The 19,508-nt window shown below is 37.4% G+C and overlaps 2 protein-coding genes across 2 annotated transcripts; one reads left to right on the forward strand and one right to left on the reverse strand.

The window, feature by feature from the left end:
• Positions 1–9,831: 9,831 nt before the first annotated feature.
• On the forward strand, positions 9,832–14,039 carry psmd9 (proteasome 26S subunit, non-ATPase 9). Its single transcript, XM_023282378.3, has 6 exons — positions 9,832–10,339; positions 10,451–10,550; positions 11,883–12,076; positions 12,759–12,860; positions 13,062–13,150; positions 13,404–14,039. Exons 1-6 carry the CDS (start codon positions 10,214–10,216, stop codon positions 13,429–13,431), a joined length of 639 nt encoding a protein of 212 aa, XP_023138146.1. The 5' UTR covers positions 9,832–10,213; the 3' UTR covers positions 13,432–14,039.
• Positions 14,040–14,182: 143 nt separating this feature from the next.
• On the reverse strand, positions 14,183–18,985 carry gtf2h3 (general transcription factor IIH, polypeptide 3). The gene is made up of 13 exons (XM_023282376.3): positions 18,765–18,985; positions 18,529–18,608; positions 18,333–18,439; positions 17,000–17,142; positions 16,755–16,817; positions 16,612–16,641; positions 16,492–16,520; positions 16,326–16,400; positions 16,185–16,238; positions 15,132–15,200; positions 14,897–15,032; positions 14,751–14,787; positions 14,183–14,612 (listed from the first exon to the last, which is right to left on the reverse strand). Exons 1-13 carry the CDS (start codon positions 18,772–18,774, stop codon positions 14,543–14,545), a joined length of 903 nt encoding a protein of 300 aa, XP_023138144.2. The 5' UTR covers positions 18,775–18,985; the 3' UTR covers positions 14,183–14,542.
• Between the last annotated feature and the right edge of the window lie 523 nt (positions 18,986–19,508).

Raw genomic sequence — 19,508 nt, forward strand, 5'->3', positions numbered from 1 at the left:
AAGTTGATTCTTTGTGTAACATTTACACAGGTATGTTTTAGGAATCAAATGAAGTAATAAAATAGCTGATGTGCTAATAAGTTAGTGCAGTGCTTAGCTGATGCTCATATTAAAAACTGGGGCTAAGATTGTGAAGATTTAATGTTTTATTGTGTAATTAGATGTTAGTAAATGTGGAAAATGTTTTTTAAATGTTATATGAAGGGAAAGCTGAAAGGATTAAATAAAATAACTTCATCCTGATGCTCTAGTTCTTAGTATTAATAGTTGTAGTTAGTCACTTATACTGGTAAAGACATTTTGTACTATGCAGTAACTAAATACTCTGAATATATACAGTATGATAATATTTAACTCACTACAACAAGTAAAATGTATTAACATAAGTAGTCCAACTTACTTTTCTTGGCAAAATTGTTCAGCTGCACTTGAACCCCAACACCAGAAGCACTTAAAGACCATCAAAGTTTATCAGAAAACAAAGTTTGGAATTGAGGAAGAATCATCGGATTATCAGCTTTTAGATGGTCTTGAATGCCTCATATGTGATGTTTGGTTCCATAAAATTAGCCAAATATAAGCTTAAAATTTAGACGTATCATTAAAATCACAGTTTTATGTCTCATTAAAAATAAGGAGTCTGGACCTTAAAACAGTATACAGAGGAACAAGTTGCCAACAAGTTCTCAGAAGATACATTCAGCATGGTGAAATGTCTTTCTAGAGTTGATGTGCACAGTTTGAAATGGCTGTAAAATTCTCAATAGTTAACTAACAAAATAAATACACAAATTAATAATCTGGGTAGCACATAGGGGCGTTCGGGGGGGGGGGGGGGTGTACATACCGATGCCATTTTTTCTCCAATAATGTACATTTCTTCTTACTGATTTTTATTAATATAATTGTATCATATTGCACTAAAGCTACTTTTGAACTCTTTCTACTTCTAGCCAGGGTTGTGCTGTTTCCATAAATGTGCAGGACTTTATACTGTAGTTAAAAAAAAAAAAAAAAAGCGCATACAGCAGAACAAACCAACCAACCAACAAAAGGAGGGGGAATTTCAGTGTTTGGGGCCGTAAAGCATGGGCTGGCAATGAGATTATCGTTAATTTTCACATGTAGCACCCTGTTATTCATTGATTACTGTAGATTCATTCACAGGAGAGTCCGAATTAATGTTTAACCTCGGGTTTATTAACATTAACATGGAGCTCACAGGGAGAACATGATCAGTCCATCACTATTGAATACACACCAAGATCACGTTATACACATCTCGTGAGACTTACTCTGAGTACGGCAACACTCAGTAACCAAAATAGTATTAACTACGCAACTGTCTACAGTGAGTGATTGCCACTACGACATGCTCTGCTTAATAAGACAAACTGCATGTTTGAAGAAAAAAGGCAGTCACACTAGCAGCATGGCTCTAGGGATCGTAATGTCAGGTTGTTGGTTGGTTGAAATATCTCAACTTTGGGATAGATTGTCGAGAATTTTTGAAAACTGACATTCAAGAGGTACTGTCTTTACAATCTGTTGTAATTTAAGATTACTTTATGTGAGTTTTTACATTACCTCATTTTGGGCTGGTTCATTTAAGTGCTTCATTGGAGTTAAACCCAAGAAGGAAACAAAGGCCAACTGTGGAAAGAAGGCATCTAAAAAGACAAGCAAGATGGTCCAAAAGAAGACACAGACAGTTAACCCACGTGTCGCAACTCAATTAATAAAAATGGCACTTGGTAAAGATTAGTTAGGTTTCCTTTCATGTTTGAAATGTTGCTCTACCCTGTTGCTTAATATCTCACGTTCTCTTTCTCTGTTCAGTTTTTATTTGTCTTTATCAACCCATAAACAGAAGCCACGTTAAGTCATTGCAAGCAAAGCAATTCTATATTTTATTTTACTTTGTCTTTAGTGTATATTGGTTTAAGTTCTATTCAGCAAAAAGTTTTTACAAGACACTTTCCACAATTTAACAAAAAAAGTGAAAATCTGTAAAATGGCAGTAAATTGTTCAAGAAATTGCAGGTAAAAACTATTAAAATGTTTTGTTTTGCTTTCGCAAGAGCTTTTTTCAACACATCTGGATGCATTTAACACGCAAGAGAACGTTTGTGTCAGATGTATTGAAATTCCTTGAAAGCATTCCTTACCACACCTGTCATATGCATTTCATTTGGGTATTTTCCACTGTTCTTTTGTATTTTCTGTTTATGACTTATGTAGCTACATCATTTTAATATTCTCAGTTTGTTATCTACCATGCATTTTTTAAATCAAAGGCTGCAAGTTTGTAGTCTAATAACTATGGTATGCAGCATTTATAAATTCAGTGAATACACTACCCTGTGCATTTATCCCACTTCGCGACATGAACTGTAGTATAATTAATTCATTTTCCGTTCATTTTCGGGGTGGAGACATACACATACTTCAGTATCCAGTGGTTTTATTATGCTCCATTGTTTTGTTCTTTTCAGCTAAAATTACTTTATAGCCATGAAATGTGGTTTCCCTAGCTTCTAAGATCAAAGAAAGGGGCTGTAACATAAAACTTTATAAGAAACTGAAACTTTTCATTTGAAGCCCTCTCTTTTTGGTATTGATTGATCGATTATCATCAGTGAAACCTAAGAAATCCAAAGTTTCAGCACAGGGAAGGCGACCATCCACTTCGACTGGTTGGGGTCAGGGTAAACGGGATTGAGAAGAGGAGGGCAGACAGACAGGTATCAGAGCTCCTCTGCAGGCTGCTTGTGCTGAGCCGAAAAACACAAACATTACAAAGGTTAGCGGGACAGACACAGAAACGGTGCAATTTAGTGTTTAAAAGGAGTATTGACAAAAATATCAAAATGTTCCAGAGCTTGTCTGAAGTTAGACCTGAACTGTTTGATATACACGTTTTGAAGTTTTCATTACTGTGATATGACAAAATTATTTTAACAACTTTAACAGAGTCTGTAAAGACATTTTAATCATCATTAGCTCAGACATAAATAATTACATCTGAGCCACATAATTGCATATGCTCATATTGACAAAGAGCCCAAGTATAGCCAGTGTGTGAAGTTAGTAAAAATTAGTTTTTATAACAATAGTAACAACATCAGAATCAGTAGAATTTTTTTAAGAACTGCACAAGTAAAGAAGGTGGACAGCAACAATGACAGATATACCACAACATTTACATTAAACAAAATAACATAAATACATCTTTTAATGTCACTGTTCTCGGGTCCAAACCAGCTGGTTGATCTGTAAGCAGGCATGTATAAATCCTGTCTACAGAACTGTGCGTGACCGTACAGTTAGACCCTACCACACTTGAAGTGCAGATTAAGAGGTTCAATTCCATATGGTCTGTGGCTCACCATCCATTAAACAAAAAGTTCTCAAATCTTTCCTTAGTCGTTGGAAGGCCTACACATAATGCCTGTGTTTTTTCCTTATATCTCTGCTAATCTGGATTCCATGTCAAAAAAAAAGCCTGAGTCACATTTAAATTACATTTAATCGTAACGTGAGCCTATGCACATTACTGACCTCAGAATAAAGCTTAAATGAAATGAGCTGAATGTTCGATTGTAATACACTTTTACCACTATTTCATTTAAAATTCATTAAAAACTGTTTCCTCCATGACAAATGAAAAGCAAATCCATTAGTTTCATGGAGCTATTGCAAAAAGCAGCAGCTCATTTAAGGCATCAATATTAGCTCACGTACAGTCATGTTACACAGACTATACAACAGTCTGACCAATACTCCAGTAAAAGGAACATGTATGTCTCGTATGGTATTTTTTCTCAACTCTGAACAGTCAGACAGCTAACACGGTGGCTGATTAGCCGTTCGGCTAGCATGGTTAGCTCGCTAACGTCCTTAGCACAAGTCAACTCGGTTAACAATACCACCGTTTAGCATAATGGCTAGCTGTCTCATTGCTAGGAGTTAACTCACCAACACACAGTATCACGAATTAGCGCAGAAAGCAGCCTCATAAGACTCAGGTGGAAAGTAACAGGTGTCCAGATGCTGCTCTGCTGTTTCGCCATCACAAACTCAACAACGATTCACTCTAAGAGTTTCAGCGCTGCTTCTCCTTGACTTTCAACCGGCGCACAGACCGAAACAGTAACCAGTGGCTGCTCATCTAAGTCATGAAACAAATTACTATTTTATTATTATTTTACATTCTATCTACTTCAAGAACACTTGCGCTGCCTGTGGGCGAGAATGACTCCAACATCAGAGGCCGTTGCCGAACGTGACGTAACAACCAGTCAAGATGCAAATCCTTTTGTGACTTCACTGATGACCACACAATGGTCCCAAAAAGTATATAAATACGGGATGATTTTTCAGGTAGTCAGAGTCAGCTAACGAAGACAAAGTCAACAGTTTCCTGAAAGGCACTCATCAACCCGCTGAGAAGCAGACAATCTTCAGAAAAGAAGAAACTTTTCACCAGAACAATCCATCCTTTGTAAACGCATCCGTCAACATGGCAAAGAATCTCGGAATTACCAAAGGAAGTACACTTGGTAACTGTCACATAGTGGAAGATATAATTGGAGAAGGTGGCTTTGGAGTTGTTGCCAAATGCCGCAACACAGACACCAACAAGACGGTGGCCATCAAAATCAACAAGAGCGAGGCAGGCATTCTGCAACAAGCAGTTGAAGAAATTGCCATCCTCAAGCGACTACGGTGTCTCAATCCAGACACCTGTAATATAGTCCGCTGGGATGGCTTTTTCTTTCACAAGGAAAATATTTGCATGACGTTTGAGCTGCTTGATCAAAGCCTCTACCACTACCTGCAGGAGCAACACACCAGGGGTCTTACCATGGGCGAGCTGAAGCCCATTTTGCACCAGTTAGCCACAGCCTTGGCACACCTCCACTCGACTGAGATTGTACATGCAGATCTGAAACCAGTAAACGTTATGGTTGTGAATCGGCATCAACATCCAATTCAAGTTAAACTTATTGACTTTGGCCTGGCGTGTCCAGTGTCAGAGGTGAAACAGGGTGCATGCTTTGGGACAGTCTGGTACAGTGCACCAGAAATGCTACTTGGAGTACCGTTTAAAGAATCTTTCGATATGTGGAGTTTGGGTCTCATCATGGCAGAGCTGATCTTAGGGTGCCACCTTTACCCTGGCAAAACAGTGTATGATGTCTTGAGATTCATGGTAGAAACTCAAGGCCAGCCACCTGACGAAGTCCTAGACCAGGGGCTGTACACTGAAAACTATTTCTTTAAACAGAACAACAGAACACCACGCTGGAGATTTAAATCTCCGGAAGATATGTATTATCAGTATGGTTTCTATGCATCAGATACGAGGAATATCAAACTGAAGTCTCTTGATGAAATTGAGCAATACATGGAACAAGATGTGGAACTTGAGAAGGATCGGAAGATGCTTGTCAGCCTCATCAAAAGCATGCTGAACATGGATGCAAGCAAGAGGATTACGGCTCGAGAGGTTCTCCAGCATCCATTCTTTGATCCCAGCATCCCTGAGAGCTCCTCTGCAAATGCTGGCGAAATACTGGCACACACGGAAAACCATGAAAGAAACACATCTCCCTCCATGTCTGCTGCGTCGTGGGAAGAACGCACAGATTCCCATGCCCAACATCCAGCTCCAGCCCTCTCTCCTGTGTCATGGGTGGAACGCGTAGATTTCAACGACCAAAGTCCTTCTCAGTCTTTGTCTGCTGCATCATGGGAAAAACGCGCAGACTTCGTAGCATCATGGAGGGAACTTGTAGGCTCCAATGCCCAAAGTCCAGTTCAGTCCTCGTCTGCTATGTCATGGGAAGTAGTACCCATGGACTTCAAAGCCCATAATCCAGCCCCATCCTCATTCTCGTCTGCTGCATCATTGGAGGCATGCGTTGGCCTCAGTGCTCAACGCCTGGCTTCCTCTCCGACTGACATGTCATGGGGAGAAAAAATCGAGACCAGCAGCCAACCTGAGCAAGTGGTCATTGAAATAATGCAAGTAGAGGATGACATTGTTGAATCAACTCCCTCTCTAACTGCTGTGTCATTTGAGGACTGTCCAGCTGAGACCAGAAAGGAGAATATCAGCTGGTGGAGACGCATCAAGAGAATAATTACAAGGGCCTTCCGTCGGAAATTCTAAATGCATCTAGTTAAATTATATCCCCTCCCTCCAACCCCCTACCCTCAAGAAAAAATATCACAAAAAACCAACATAATTATTCTTATTTTTGTATGTGCTACTGAACGTGATTCTTTCTCAGTTCAGCCAAATAATTAATGAATGTTTCTAGTATGACTTTTGGTCATACCTAAGGCATTAATAGCTCCTCAATTGTAGCAAGGAGCACAGAATTTTCTATTTTTTTTTTACAGGATTTGTTAGAAATTGTTTATTTTTGTACTTTTTTTATAATAAAATGATGGAAAAAATTATTTTACTGAAACATGATCTTTTAAGCTTAGATTTGGTAAATTTTCCTGATAGAATTGCACATTGCATATGATTCATTCAGGGACTGTTGCAAAGTTTAAAACCTCACAAACCTTTCTGTTTTTCAATTTTTTTTGGCAGTAGTAAATAATGTAATTTTGGGAAAAAAATAGCTACCAATTTCTATAAAGGCCCTTATTCTAAATAGCAAATGATTATGGGAAACTATATGCTGACTATTGTAAGTCTTCTGTACTGTAAATTCATTCATAGCAGTGAACCTGCCCACAAAAAACTGGTGAACTGGCAACAAAAATGTCATATTATTTTATGCAAAACTGAGATTTCAAAAGTGTGCAGTTCCTGAAAAGTTCACCAGAATTCCCCCTTTCTCTTACAAAAACTAACAGTCAACTTTAAACTGTGGGAAAAGGCTGAAATATGTTGTCAGGAAGAAATATCCCATCAAAACAATATTACTCTGAAGTGCCAACGCTGAAACAAAGCTGCCACCTAGGGACGACAACAGACAATTGTTTGTATGTAAACATTGAGTGGTGAAAGTAACTCAGTACATTCACTCAAGGACTGTACTTAAAAACAGCTTTGACATACTTGTACTTTACTTGAATGGTTCTATTTCATGCTATTTTATACTTCTACTTCAGTACATTTTAAATGGAAATATTGTATTTATTATTTCACTAAATTCATAATTTAATTATGTATATAATCATAGTCATATATGATGATGTATCAGTCAGAACGACTAAACCACCACTTTTACTTTATTACTTTAACTACATTTGGCTGCTGATAGCTGTTTACTTTGACTTAAGTAAGATTTTTAATGTAGGACTAAACTATAAAAAAATGAACTGTATGAAATTGTTAAAAGTATGTCAAAACAGCGACACTAATAGTTCCAAAACAGCTTCAATGCACTTTGACAATGATTCCTCAAATATTTGGAACCCTACTGCATGGATGAAAAAACATTCTTCTGAAAGATATTACCTTTGGTCTTTCGTTGACAGCGATGGACTGTTCTGTCTAACATGTCAGTGCAAAATCTTTCTTAGGTGTTCAACTAGATTGAGATGTGGTGAATGTGAAGATCATAGCATATGATTCACATTATCATCCAGTGACTCCTCGTACCCTGTGGATGGGGCCATTGTCATTGCATCAGGACGTTTTCACCAAAGGATGAAGGTGATCACTCCGAACAACTTTGCATTGATTTGCAGTAACTCTCTCATCTAAGTGGACATATAGGCACAGAACGTGACAGAAAAATACCCTCTACTAATAACAGAACCACCAGATCCCCCCACTGTAGGGGCGGGTCATTGTTCAATTTTTCCATTTATTAATGAATTAATGAATTCATCCATAATGTTGTCTTTATAGATCCTCAAGTGCAACAAGATAATGAAGGACCATTACTTTTTATACTTTTGCAATGCAACACAGCACGCGTCCTGTAATTTGGGTACTTTTATCCATTATGCCATACATGTGAAAGGTGTTCACAGATTTTGTTTTATTTTCATAATTTTTTAATATGTATTCTACTTCAGCATTTCTTGCCTTGTTTCTTGCTATGTTTAATTTGGATCTAGCTGCTGCAAAAAAAAGACCAATAAAGTTGATCTTATCTCAATTTTACACCTCTCTGCTCTTTCACATTCACTTGGTCTACTGTGCCAGATTGTAAATGCAGGACTTTCAATTGTGATGATATTTTGACAGTGTGGTATGAATACTTTCACATTTTATCTGAATACTTACTCACAATGGAGGATTTTTTTAAAAATGCAAATAGCAGCAAGTACCCTAAGCACAGAGTTACATCTTCCAAATTATTGTTTTGGTAGATAGAAGATATTCAAGTTTCTCTCAGCAACAAACCCAAAAAAGTTGGATTAAAGAAGCTGGGACCAGTTTACCGTTTAGTTGATTGAATGATTTAATGATTAATTGACCGATTGGTCGTTCTGTCAGTGTGTACAGCAGGAGGCGCTAAAGCTCCTTTACGCGCCTAATTAGAAGACGACGAAGAAGAACACGCGGAAGTTAGCATCTGCTTAGCTTTCTTACATTTCTACGCTGGAATTGTTCTTACTTTTAACACTTATTACTAACATTTTAAATGACATTTAATATATGTGCTGAGCTACAGATCTATAAAATATATATAGATAAAAAAAAAAATATATATAGATAGATATATAGATATAGATATAGATATATAAAAAGCAATGAAATCTCAGTTTTTGCAGTTTCACAAACAGCATAAAGGTTTCACAAATTTGAATCTTTAGTCTCTCTGACATACTTTGGTCCAGGTTTGACCCCTCTAATGATTGTAGTTTTAGATCTTGAGCTGGTCTAATGTGATCCAGATGTGAAAAAGAAGCAGTAAAATCATCCTTGTTTGCATTTTCACCAACAGAATGATGGTTTCACAAATCTGAAAGTGAGTTAGTGACACAAACATACCTTAACTGCTGAACAGCATCATCAATTGATACTTGTTGAAATCACTTATACTGTGGCGTGTAGAGTAGGGCTGCCACAAACGACGCGTCGACGAGTCGCCTGAGCACGACACGTCATCAAAAGCGGAAGTGAGCGCGCAATGCAACAGAAATCACCGTCCGAGTGGAGCGCGGAACACGCATGGACATCCGCGCTGTATCGTGCATATATAGTATATGCACGATGCGGCGCGGATGTCCGCGCTGTATCGTAAACGCGGATGTCCACGCTGTATTGTGCGTATATAATATATGCATATACTAATAATAATAAAATGATGAAAATTCCTTAAAATTCAGATTTTGTATTTAGCATCAAACCAAGAGTTGTAGTATGATCAGCAGGAGACAATTGATGGCTGCAGTAAATTTGGTGGCACTACAGTGCATAAGAGTGAAGTTGTTGAATTTTATGACTAATAAAAGAATAATTAAATAATAAAAAATGCTCAAAATTAAGATTTTTGTATTTAGTGTCAAACCAAGAGTTGTAGTATGACCAGCAGGAGATAATTGAAGGCTCCAGTGATTTTGGTGATACTACAATTCATAAGAGTGAAGTTATTGAATTTTATGACTAATAAAATAATAATTAAATAATGAAAATTCCTTAACATTCAGATTTTGTATTTAGTATCAAATCAAGACTTGTAGTATGACCAGCAAGACACAATTGATGGCTCCAGTAAATTTGGTGACGCTACAGTGTATAAAAGTTAAGTTATTGAATATTTGTGTAGTGTCTCTCTTCGCTGTTGCAGCGGTTTTGCTATTTGCAGACGGTCCCTGTTCACTCGTTGCACAGCCAGCTGCTCATAGACATCAATGTTATTTCTGCAGCTTGAAAGACAGCGACTTTTGATAAAACTGGCCTTGTAGCACATTGTCTAGCTTACAACGATTTGAAAGAGGCATTGTTTATGTTTTTACAACGTATATCCCATGAGTTATTGAGGCCGGAAGTCCGAATCTGTGAATATCTTGCCAACTTTACCTAACTGAAAATCGTGCCTGATACCATGCACTAATCCATATGGAAACGCTCGCAAACAAAGACGAGCCGAGCAGCACCGCGCCGAGTAGGTGCTTGTGGAATCGCGGATAAAGACGTCCATCCACGCTGCGGAGCGGTGGGATGCCGTAAAGCGCCGCGCTGCCGTAGAAACAGTAGAAGAAGAAGTGAGCCCGAGGCGCGGTAGCCATGAAGATGACAACAGAAAACTGCTCTGGAAACTCTGAAATGACCATGGATGATGTAAAAAACCTTATTAAGAAGAAAGATGATATTGAAGAGCAGATAAAGGCTTATTACGAAGTGTTAGAAGACGTAAGTCAACTGTTAGATAAGAAGGGTTAGCACAAAGCTAACTCGGTGCTACCCGGTGTTTATATTCAGTGTTGGTAGTTAAATTTGTCTCTTTTTCTCTTTTGATTACAGCAGGGCGTCGGAGTTGAGGGTCCACTGGTTGACGAAGAGGGTTACCCCCGAGCAGATGTTAATTTATACCAAATCCGGACGGCAAGGCACGAAATTTCATGTAAGCAGCAGTGTGTTTGTTTCTAGTGTTTTCTCTGATAGTAGGGGACGTTTATGTAACTTTATCTGTGAGTCACGGTTACAATTATGTGAGAGTATGTTACTGTCATTCAGGTAATAGAGTCTTAATTCTGTAATACGTACATTGTCTTGCATGTTATTAAGTTATAGCAGATAACTGTCATTCCTGTTGTCTAGTAGCGCTCGTGTGTAGACGCCAAAACCAGAACCTGATAGTTTCCTCCATAACATGTTTGTTTTATGACTGTTAAATGCAGTTTTTAACAATGACTTTCTTTATCTTAAAATGAATAATTCTTCAGACAAAGTGTAAGTAAGAAGACATGATAGAACTGGACACGTTTCTAAAGATCATACCAGCTGATATGTAGAACATGTCAATTTATCAGTGGAGGGTTGCGTTGCAATATTTAGTTGTTCTTCAATATATTTTGCGATATTAAAAAAAAATACAGAATTTCACACCAGATGACTTGAATAACTTTATTTTTAAAGACTTTCAAAAATTAATGGGGTGATAGGCGAGTACATCTGAATAGAAAATAATAAACATAATAACAATTTCTAGAAATTGTAAAAAGGCCATTGGAAACCTTTCTCATATGGTGTAACACTGACAGATCTGGCATTGTGTTCGACATACAGAGCGTTGTGGTGCTGATTTAATAGTTTTAAACAATTAATTGTGTTGCCTCATGTAGTGCAAGGCACAATTTTTGGTCAACATTCTTTCTGTAGGTGAAATATTTTTGTGCAGCTGATACTGCGTTTCTTTTTGCAACCAAGTCTTCCTTCTCAGCCTTTAAGAACCTTCAAACAAAGTAAAGGGTGTTCTGTCAGACAGGCTTCTCTTGTAGACTGTTCATGGAAATGAGGACCTTGTGAGTTTTTTGTTTGTTTTGTGTGTCAAGCAGCAAAAATAGTTCTAACGTGATGAGTTAATATATTTTATGCAGTCCTAGCTCTGATACTAATACTCATTTTAATTAATCTGCTAAATATTTTTTTAAAACTTATTAGTTATTGATTATTCTGTAAAATGTAGAACCAATTCAAAGCCCAAAACTGTATTATTTATTTTTACAGTCATATAAAATACACTAAAATACCCTGAAGAAACTTAACCCAGAGTGTAATTTTTGCTTGAACCTTTCTGTTGGTATCACAGTGATTATGATCATGTCCATTTACCAATCAAATAATAAATTAATGCTCTCAAGGCCATATTAAAAAACTTTCTGTTCATAAATAGACGTTTCGATCATTTCAGTATTCGTCATTTTAAAGATAAAGCCTTGATCATGTCTTTCAGGCCTGCAGAACGATCACAAGGCCATTATGGTAGAAATAGAAGAAGCTCTGCATAAGCTGCATGCTCGAGAGAAAGCCAAGCAGAAACGGGATCAGGCAGAAGCTCAGGAGGAGGCGATGGAGCAACAGGTCACTCTCCCTCCTGCCTTTGCCCGGGTGGATGCTGTGACAGAAGGCTCGCCTGCCTCTGGAGCTGTGAGTGATGGGAACATTTGTTTCTAGGAGTTGTTTCAGATAGATTGTAACTGCTGGTCATTGAAAGAGTCCACGCTTCGTACTGATGTCCACAAAAAGGTTTGATCTTCACAGAAGTTATATCACTTGGTGGTACACCGTGAAAACTATAAACGCAAACAATATCATATTCAAATCATGAAATGACAATAAACAAATACCTTTGTCTCTCACTTTTCTCTCAACAAATATACAGTTCTCTGCAACGTATTAAAAATTAATAATTACCGTGTTTGCCTGGATGACCAACAGAAAGCAAATAAAAGCAGACGGAATGTAAAATTGGCCACTGAACCCGCCCGATCTGTCTCTCTACCGCGCTGCATCTCACATTCGCAGCATAAGACACGTGACAATACAACTTTATTGACCAGGACAATAAGTCAAACAAAAAAACTAGACTAAAAATAATACATTTTACCAAGACAAAATGATCAAAAGTACAACAGGACAAATATTCTAACACTGCTTTCCAAAATAAAATTTACTTAATGATCGTAAATGACCAACTTCCTATGTTGCCATGGTGACCTAAGGACTCTGAAACAGCATCTGCTACATAGATCATCAGAATTATTTACCAGTAAGAGTAAAAAACCTGTTTTTGTTGCTGTGAATTTAGTATCTGTTTATTCTTTCAAAGGGACTCCGTGTCGGTGATGAAGTTATTGAGTTTGGTTCTGTGAACACGGCGAACTTTCAGACCCTCCAGAACATTGCCTCTGTGGTACAGCACAGTGAAGGGGTAAGATACAGCTGTCATGCACATCTGCCTTTATGGGCCATCTTTTAAATTTCACTCATTTATAGCTCTATTTTTTAGGATATGGTGTTTTTGGTGCCAATGTGTTTTTATCTTTTTATTTCCTAAACTTACATGGCTTTGACAGTGATTATAGATTATATTACTACTTTGAGTGTAAACTGCAGTCGTGTTCTTCTACAGAAACCACTACGTGTCACAGTGATCCGGGTTGGCCAGAAAGTTCAGATGAACCTGACTCCAAAGCGATGGTCAGGCAGAGGTCTGCTGGGGTGAGTGAACGAGTCAGACAGTCACAGTCGTGTTTGGATGGAGACAGATTTTAGTTCGGCAGAGTAGAAACAAAGAAAATCTGCAGGAATACAAACGCTTCTAGTAAATTTTTCTACGTGTGTAGTAGTTATACTGTTGAAGTACTCTTTAGTACACAGTGAGCATGCACGATTTCCTATAAAATTCTATTGGTCTTACCAGGTGTAAAGTTTATGTACATGTCAGTCACAAGCTTTCTTCTCATTTTTTCAGATGCAACATTGTTCCAGTGCAGCGATAATCACCATCACGCTGTGCAGAATTCAGATTTTGGAATCCCTTCCACCACTAATGTTCTCCCTGATGGGTTAAAACTGACTTTGCTCCAATTCCATTGATTCTAATGAGAATTGTGATTTCCTTCACACAAGGACAGTCATCAGAATGAGATGTATAAAAGTCGGGTGTCAAAGTACTGCTGTTCAACAGGCTGTGCTAAGTTTACTGATTGAGAGCTAAGTAAAAATCGCTACCGTATAGTACACTGATTAGTTTCTACGGGTTCAAGGAGTGGGCTTTTGGCACATAGTTTGTCCTGTTTTGAGTGTGGTTGCGCTTACCAAATGTTATTGCAATCGGCCTGTTTGATTAATATCTATCCTGTGTGAATGAAAGCATTTTGGTTCAAATTGATGAGGCAAATTAAAGAAAGTCTTGCCAAAATCTATAGTTGTTGGCATGTTTCACTACTATCATCAGTTGATAATGGTTTGTTTTCAGATATTAGGAAATAGATGACCCACCGAACATCATGCAAGAACTAATCGGGGGATCTTTGTGAGATGAAAAATTATTAGTCTACAATGTTTTTTCTATGTATATAATTAAAGATGTTGTTCAATTTGGCAAGTATTGTTTGAAAGCTGAACTTTAGTATTCAATAAGTTAAAAAATTAACCTTAATGCACAATAATGATTGATTCAGCGGAGTTCTGAATCTGAACAAACACTTCTGTCCTCACCATGATGAATGTGGCAAAATGAAACAAACATTTTTAAGAACATTGTGTGTTTTATTATCTAAAAATGACATCACCAAAATGTCTAAAGTAGCCACTCCATTTACATGGAACCTGACAGAGCTTTACTCGGCATCAGTTTCTGTCAATATGAACAAAATATTTGGACTTTTATTTCAACAGACTTTTTGTAAAAATCTTTTGTAAGTATTCTTACAGACCAAAGAAATGAAAGGGTGAAACGAGTGTCAACGTTGGTCATGTCAGCATGTTCCTATGGTTGTACTGCCTCAAAGGCTCTCACTGAATCTAGTTACAAATATACTAACAAAATAGTATAATCTAAATATCACAAAAGGAAAACTAAATTTCTGACATAAGCATAGAAGAAAGTCACGTGGTTTGTTTGAGTTTCTTCTTTTTAGGCTTCACCATCTGTGGTAGTTGGATTTTGAAGGCAGTCCTGAAAAAAAAGTTTTACACGATTTTAATGCAGACAAAATGAAATCCCTGCATGATGTTACGACGCTTCACCAAAACAATTCAGAGGGAATGCATTTCGCTTCTGCTTCAAGACATGCTGTAAATATAAAAGACTCACTCGCATGTTGTACAAATAGGGCTGAAGTTGCAGAATACTAAAAGGAAAGACAGGAGAGGCGTCACAACAAAAACACACTGAGGCTTCTACCAGTAATAGAATGATTGGTGTTAAGTCTGCTTCTTTAAAGTGGGAATCACACTCACTTGAAAGACAAACTGAGCACACATAACCGATTTCAATGAGGTTACGGTGACAGAAACAGGCAGCTCTGTAGTCCACGTGTGCAGGCGGCGGCAGCACCAGCTGTGAACGTTGCTCCGAGTCGGGCAGGAAAACCCACTGTTCAGAAAACAAAATCATCAACAGAGACTCACTGTTTTTACACGTAAATGAGACAAACAATATTCTCAGACGTGTTAAACTGCAGTACACACTCACCAAAAGATACTGCGCCAGGGCAACTTGCTGTGGTATCTTCAGGTACAATCCTCCAGTGATATCACAAGCCTAAAAATAAAGCGTTTAAAATGAAAACAAACACTGGCTATACACATGTTAAGACAGCACAATGCAGTCATAATATCACATAATGTGATTTAATCATTTTAGAAGACATTTTCAGTGAAGTATTACAGTGAAAGTATTGGTTTGGTTCCTTTGGCTGATAAATTATTATCATTAGATTATTAATACTGAAGCATCAGTATGTCAGCAGCATGCTACTGCTGTAGCTGCTGCAGGTGGAGCTGGTTTGAACTACGTTATATACAGTTTTACATACAGGGATGGCAGCTAAATCTGGGGTCACTGGATGATTAATGGGAGAGGAAAAGAAAAAAACTATGCTGATGACAAATCTGTTTTCAGGTTTTAGACTTTTCCCTGATTTTGGTGACATTTGTATCACTTGAGCATTTACTGACTGTGAGAGGTTTAGAGGGAAAAATCCCTGTAGAGCTGTTGACAACACTGACATCTGAAATGTGAGCGTGACTGCACGCTGGTGTTTGTAATTCAATTAAATTTTATTCATACAGCGGCACTTATAATTCAGATTGTCTCAAGACACTTTACAGAACCCATAAAGCCTGAACTGTAAGACGTCGGAAGCCAGAAAAGTTGGAAACCAGTGGTTTAATCTTGTGTTGTATTTTCAAAACTTGTTCTAAAAAAAATGTAAAATCTTTATGTTAAAAGTTACTACTAATTAAAGCTGTCAAATAAATGTGGAGAACAAGAACCTTAAAAAATGTCCCTCTGAAGCGTAATGAAGTGGAAGCATAAAGTAACATAAAAGCTAAATTGTCAAGTACAAATACCTCAAAATTACACTCAGGTACAATTTTACTTGCATGAATGTATTTAGTTAATTTCCACCAATGCTATAAAAGTCTGTACATAAGTAGTTTGGTATTCTGTGGTTCAGATCTTACGTCTGATCTTCAAACAACTGTGCTGTGAAACTGCAATACTGTGATTTCAAAAATGTACCTGCTGAAGGAGACCAGAGTTTGAGTCCAACACACAGGCATCAATCAGGATGTTCTGTTTAAACACACAAAACATCTGTAAATAATTATACTTATGGGAAACAAGTGGTAAAAGTATTAACAGCATGATCTATGATTTTACCTGCTTTTGGGCTGCAAAAATGACATTCATGAAGTTCATGTACTGGAGGGCGCAGTCCTCAGCTGCTTTTATCACCTGTTCAGTACAACAGAGACTGTGTCAGACTGTGTTCAAATTCAGGTGAAGGAAACAAAAGCACTCATGAATTAGACCATTTAGGGCTTACTAATATTCTTGATTTAATCTCCTGTCCCACTAAAAAAGGGGAAAAAAACATGCATTATTCAGTGTTACAAGAAATAATTAAATGACAGGCATTGTTCAGTTTACATTAAAAAATAATTACCTTCCAGATCTTTTGAGACCCTGTTAACATCTGGAATTCAAGGTTTAAGGAAAATATTGGAAACAGGGCAGCCAAACGCATTACTTCATACAGCTAAAAAAGATGTAAAATAATCTGTAGTTCTTTTTTCATTGAAAGGATACAGCAGAGAGCTTTGGCCAGAGTTCCAGCTAACAGAGTATCAGTTGAATTTCCCCTCACTTCAGCTGTAATCACAATAAAAGCAGTGTGAACTTTAAAAACTTGCCAACACTGTACAGTATCATTAAATACCTGAAAATGAAACTATAAATACAATGCACTGATAGCAAACACCAACTGTTGTTGCTTTCATTATGTGGGGAAAACTTGCATCCTTAAATTCTAGCCACAGAAAAAACAGACTTACTTTTTGACATGACATTCCTGATTTCTTCTGCAATAAGGTTGTTGGCGACAGACAGGAGTTCGTATTTTCCATCCCCGCTGGAGGATGCATCATCGGCACCATCGTCGCCAGCTTTCCAGCTCTTACTGGGATACAAGAAGTGACTGAAATAAAGTGACAGAAATGTGCATATTAGCAGTGACGGCACCGGAACATTTCAGTCTGCAACATAATCCTGTAAATTAAAACTGGTGGAAGAAATATTAAGATCTGTGCATCAGTAACAATACCACTGCAGCAATGCAAAAAGATTCATTTACAAATAAAAGTCATGCATTAAATTAAAAAAAATTAAGTATTTAAGAATTGGTAGCAAACTGTACTTAAAAGTACCATAGTATAATTACTGCTTCTGCAGAAAAATGGGCTTGTAAGTGATACATTATTACATATATGTGACATCAGCAGATTACCAACATGGATATGTGCAAAAAGCATTTTACTACTATACCGGGTCATGGTGGAGCTTGTTTAAATAACTATCTTAAATACTATTCAGAATTGCAGTCCATAGTCCTAAGGGTCAAGCCCCTCCATCAGTCACAAGATAAGTCTATGAGTCATGAGATGATTAATGGACTAATGAACTAACAGACTTTGGACTAACTCTTTGCTTTTTAAAAAAAAAAAAAAATTGAAGAAAACAACATCTTTATACCTTAAACTGTTTTATTTAAAATATGTAAGAAGTTTAAAGAGGAAATCACTGACAGAACAAACAAACAAACATAGTGCTCTTCATCTGTTTAAAAAAAAAAAAAAATCTTAATCTGAAAAGTCCCTACTAACTCTTACTGTCAAGTAAATCTAAAGGAGCGATGTTTTTTTCTCTAAGCCCTGGTGGAACATAAAAAAATAAAATATGCAAAGTAAAAGCAGCATGAAATTATTCTGATGTAAATTACACTTAGATTTTTGATCTTTTCTAGAGCTCACTCCCAGATATCGTTAGCAATCAGACCAGGGTTTACAGTTTAAAGCTCTAATCAAAGATGTGTAACTGAAGAGAGCAACTGGTATTGCCTGAATGGATTTTGTTTTGTGTATCTTAATCTCTGGGTTATTTAAATGTACTTTACTTTGGTCCTGTGTCAACTGTTGTCATGCTTGATCTTGCAGTCCTTTATAACTTTATAACTGTGGGCATTCTTAACCAGGTCTCTATTGAACAAGACATTTTACTCTCAAAGGACTTCCTGGTTATATAAGGGCTGAACAGATAGATTACAATAAATACTTAGCACAGCATGTTACATGTAGTGTTATTTTTCATCACTGGAAAATGCTGTGATACCTGTCTTGACAGTGACTTGCGATGACAGCCAGCTTGTTGGTTCTGCTCATGGCCATGTGTGAGTTTCCCATCACCATGACTGCATCCAGACACTTGGACAAAGTGAACTGGACACAAGAGGACAGCGGGAGCTGTTTAGCATGAGCTATATTTAAGAACTACACAGTCACAATATTATTCGACATAACAGTATTACCTCCTGTTCGCGTTGAGCCTGTTGCCCCCACCATATCGGGTTTACATCCACGACGATGACCAGCAGGCTGATTTCATCCTCTGCAGAAACATTGGAAGCATTTTAGCAAAATACAGCTCTGCTCTGAGGAAGATAAACAACCATCCTCCTCCTTAAAACTCTGACTGTACAAAACAATACACGAAAAGCTGCAAAACACTAACAGCTTATTTGCATCCAGTTACAACAAAACATACCTGAAGCCATCACGACAAAGATACCAAACGACGCTAAATCTTTCTTCTGGTGATTTATCTCCTGTTAGCTTCCATTTTTAAGCTAAAACGTTAAACAATATTCACAGAGCGGAATGTCTACAGAGTCTGACAACAGATACTTCAGTAAATACTCTAAATGTTTAGAAAAATACACCCTTTCCTGTAAGTACTACATCAGTCGCACTGACTGAAGCCTGAGTGCGTCATCAGGCTGCGACCTGTTTCTTCTTCTTTGAATCACATTGGCGGTTAATCAAACATCAATAAGGCGCATTACCGCCTCTAGTTGGCGCAGAGTGTAGATGTGCACGTCTATAAGTTTCAACATTAGCTAAGTATTTTTATTTCTACTGAAATATGTGTCTTTCTTAAGGGAATGTTGGCCTATATATGCACACAGGTACTTTAAAACCCCTTCACACCCCGCATCCATTGGAATCCACGACATATTTTTGGGTCTAGACCCCATGTAAATTTGTGATTTCGTCATTTGAATAACACTTTGTTACTGTTTGGTTTCTGATTATCCAATTACAATGAAGTTTTGACAAGTAACTTGATCTAAAATTCAAAAATTTCTCCACTGCAGGATCAAGAAAGGTTTAATCTATCTATTTATCTATCTATCTATCTATCTATCTATCTATCTATCTATCTATCTATCTATCTATCTATCTATCTATCTATCTATCTATCTGTGAGAGCTGAAGACATCAGACAAGA

This window comes from Amphiprion ocellaris, chromosome 6 (genome assembly GCF_022539595.1).
Source record: "Amphiprion ocellaris isolate individual 3 ecotype Okinawa chromosome 6, ASM2253959v1, whole genome shotgun sequence".
Taxonomy (NCBI): Eukaryota; Metazoa; Chordata; class Actinopteri; family Pomacentridae; genus Amphiprion; species Amphiprion ocellaris.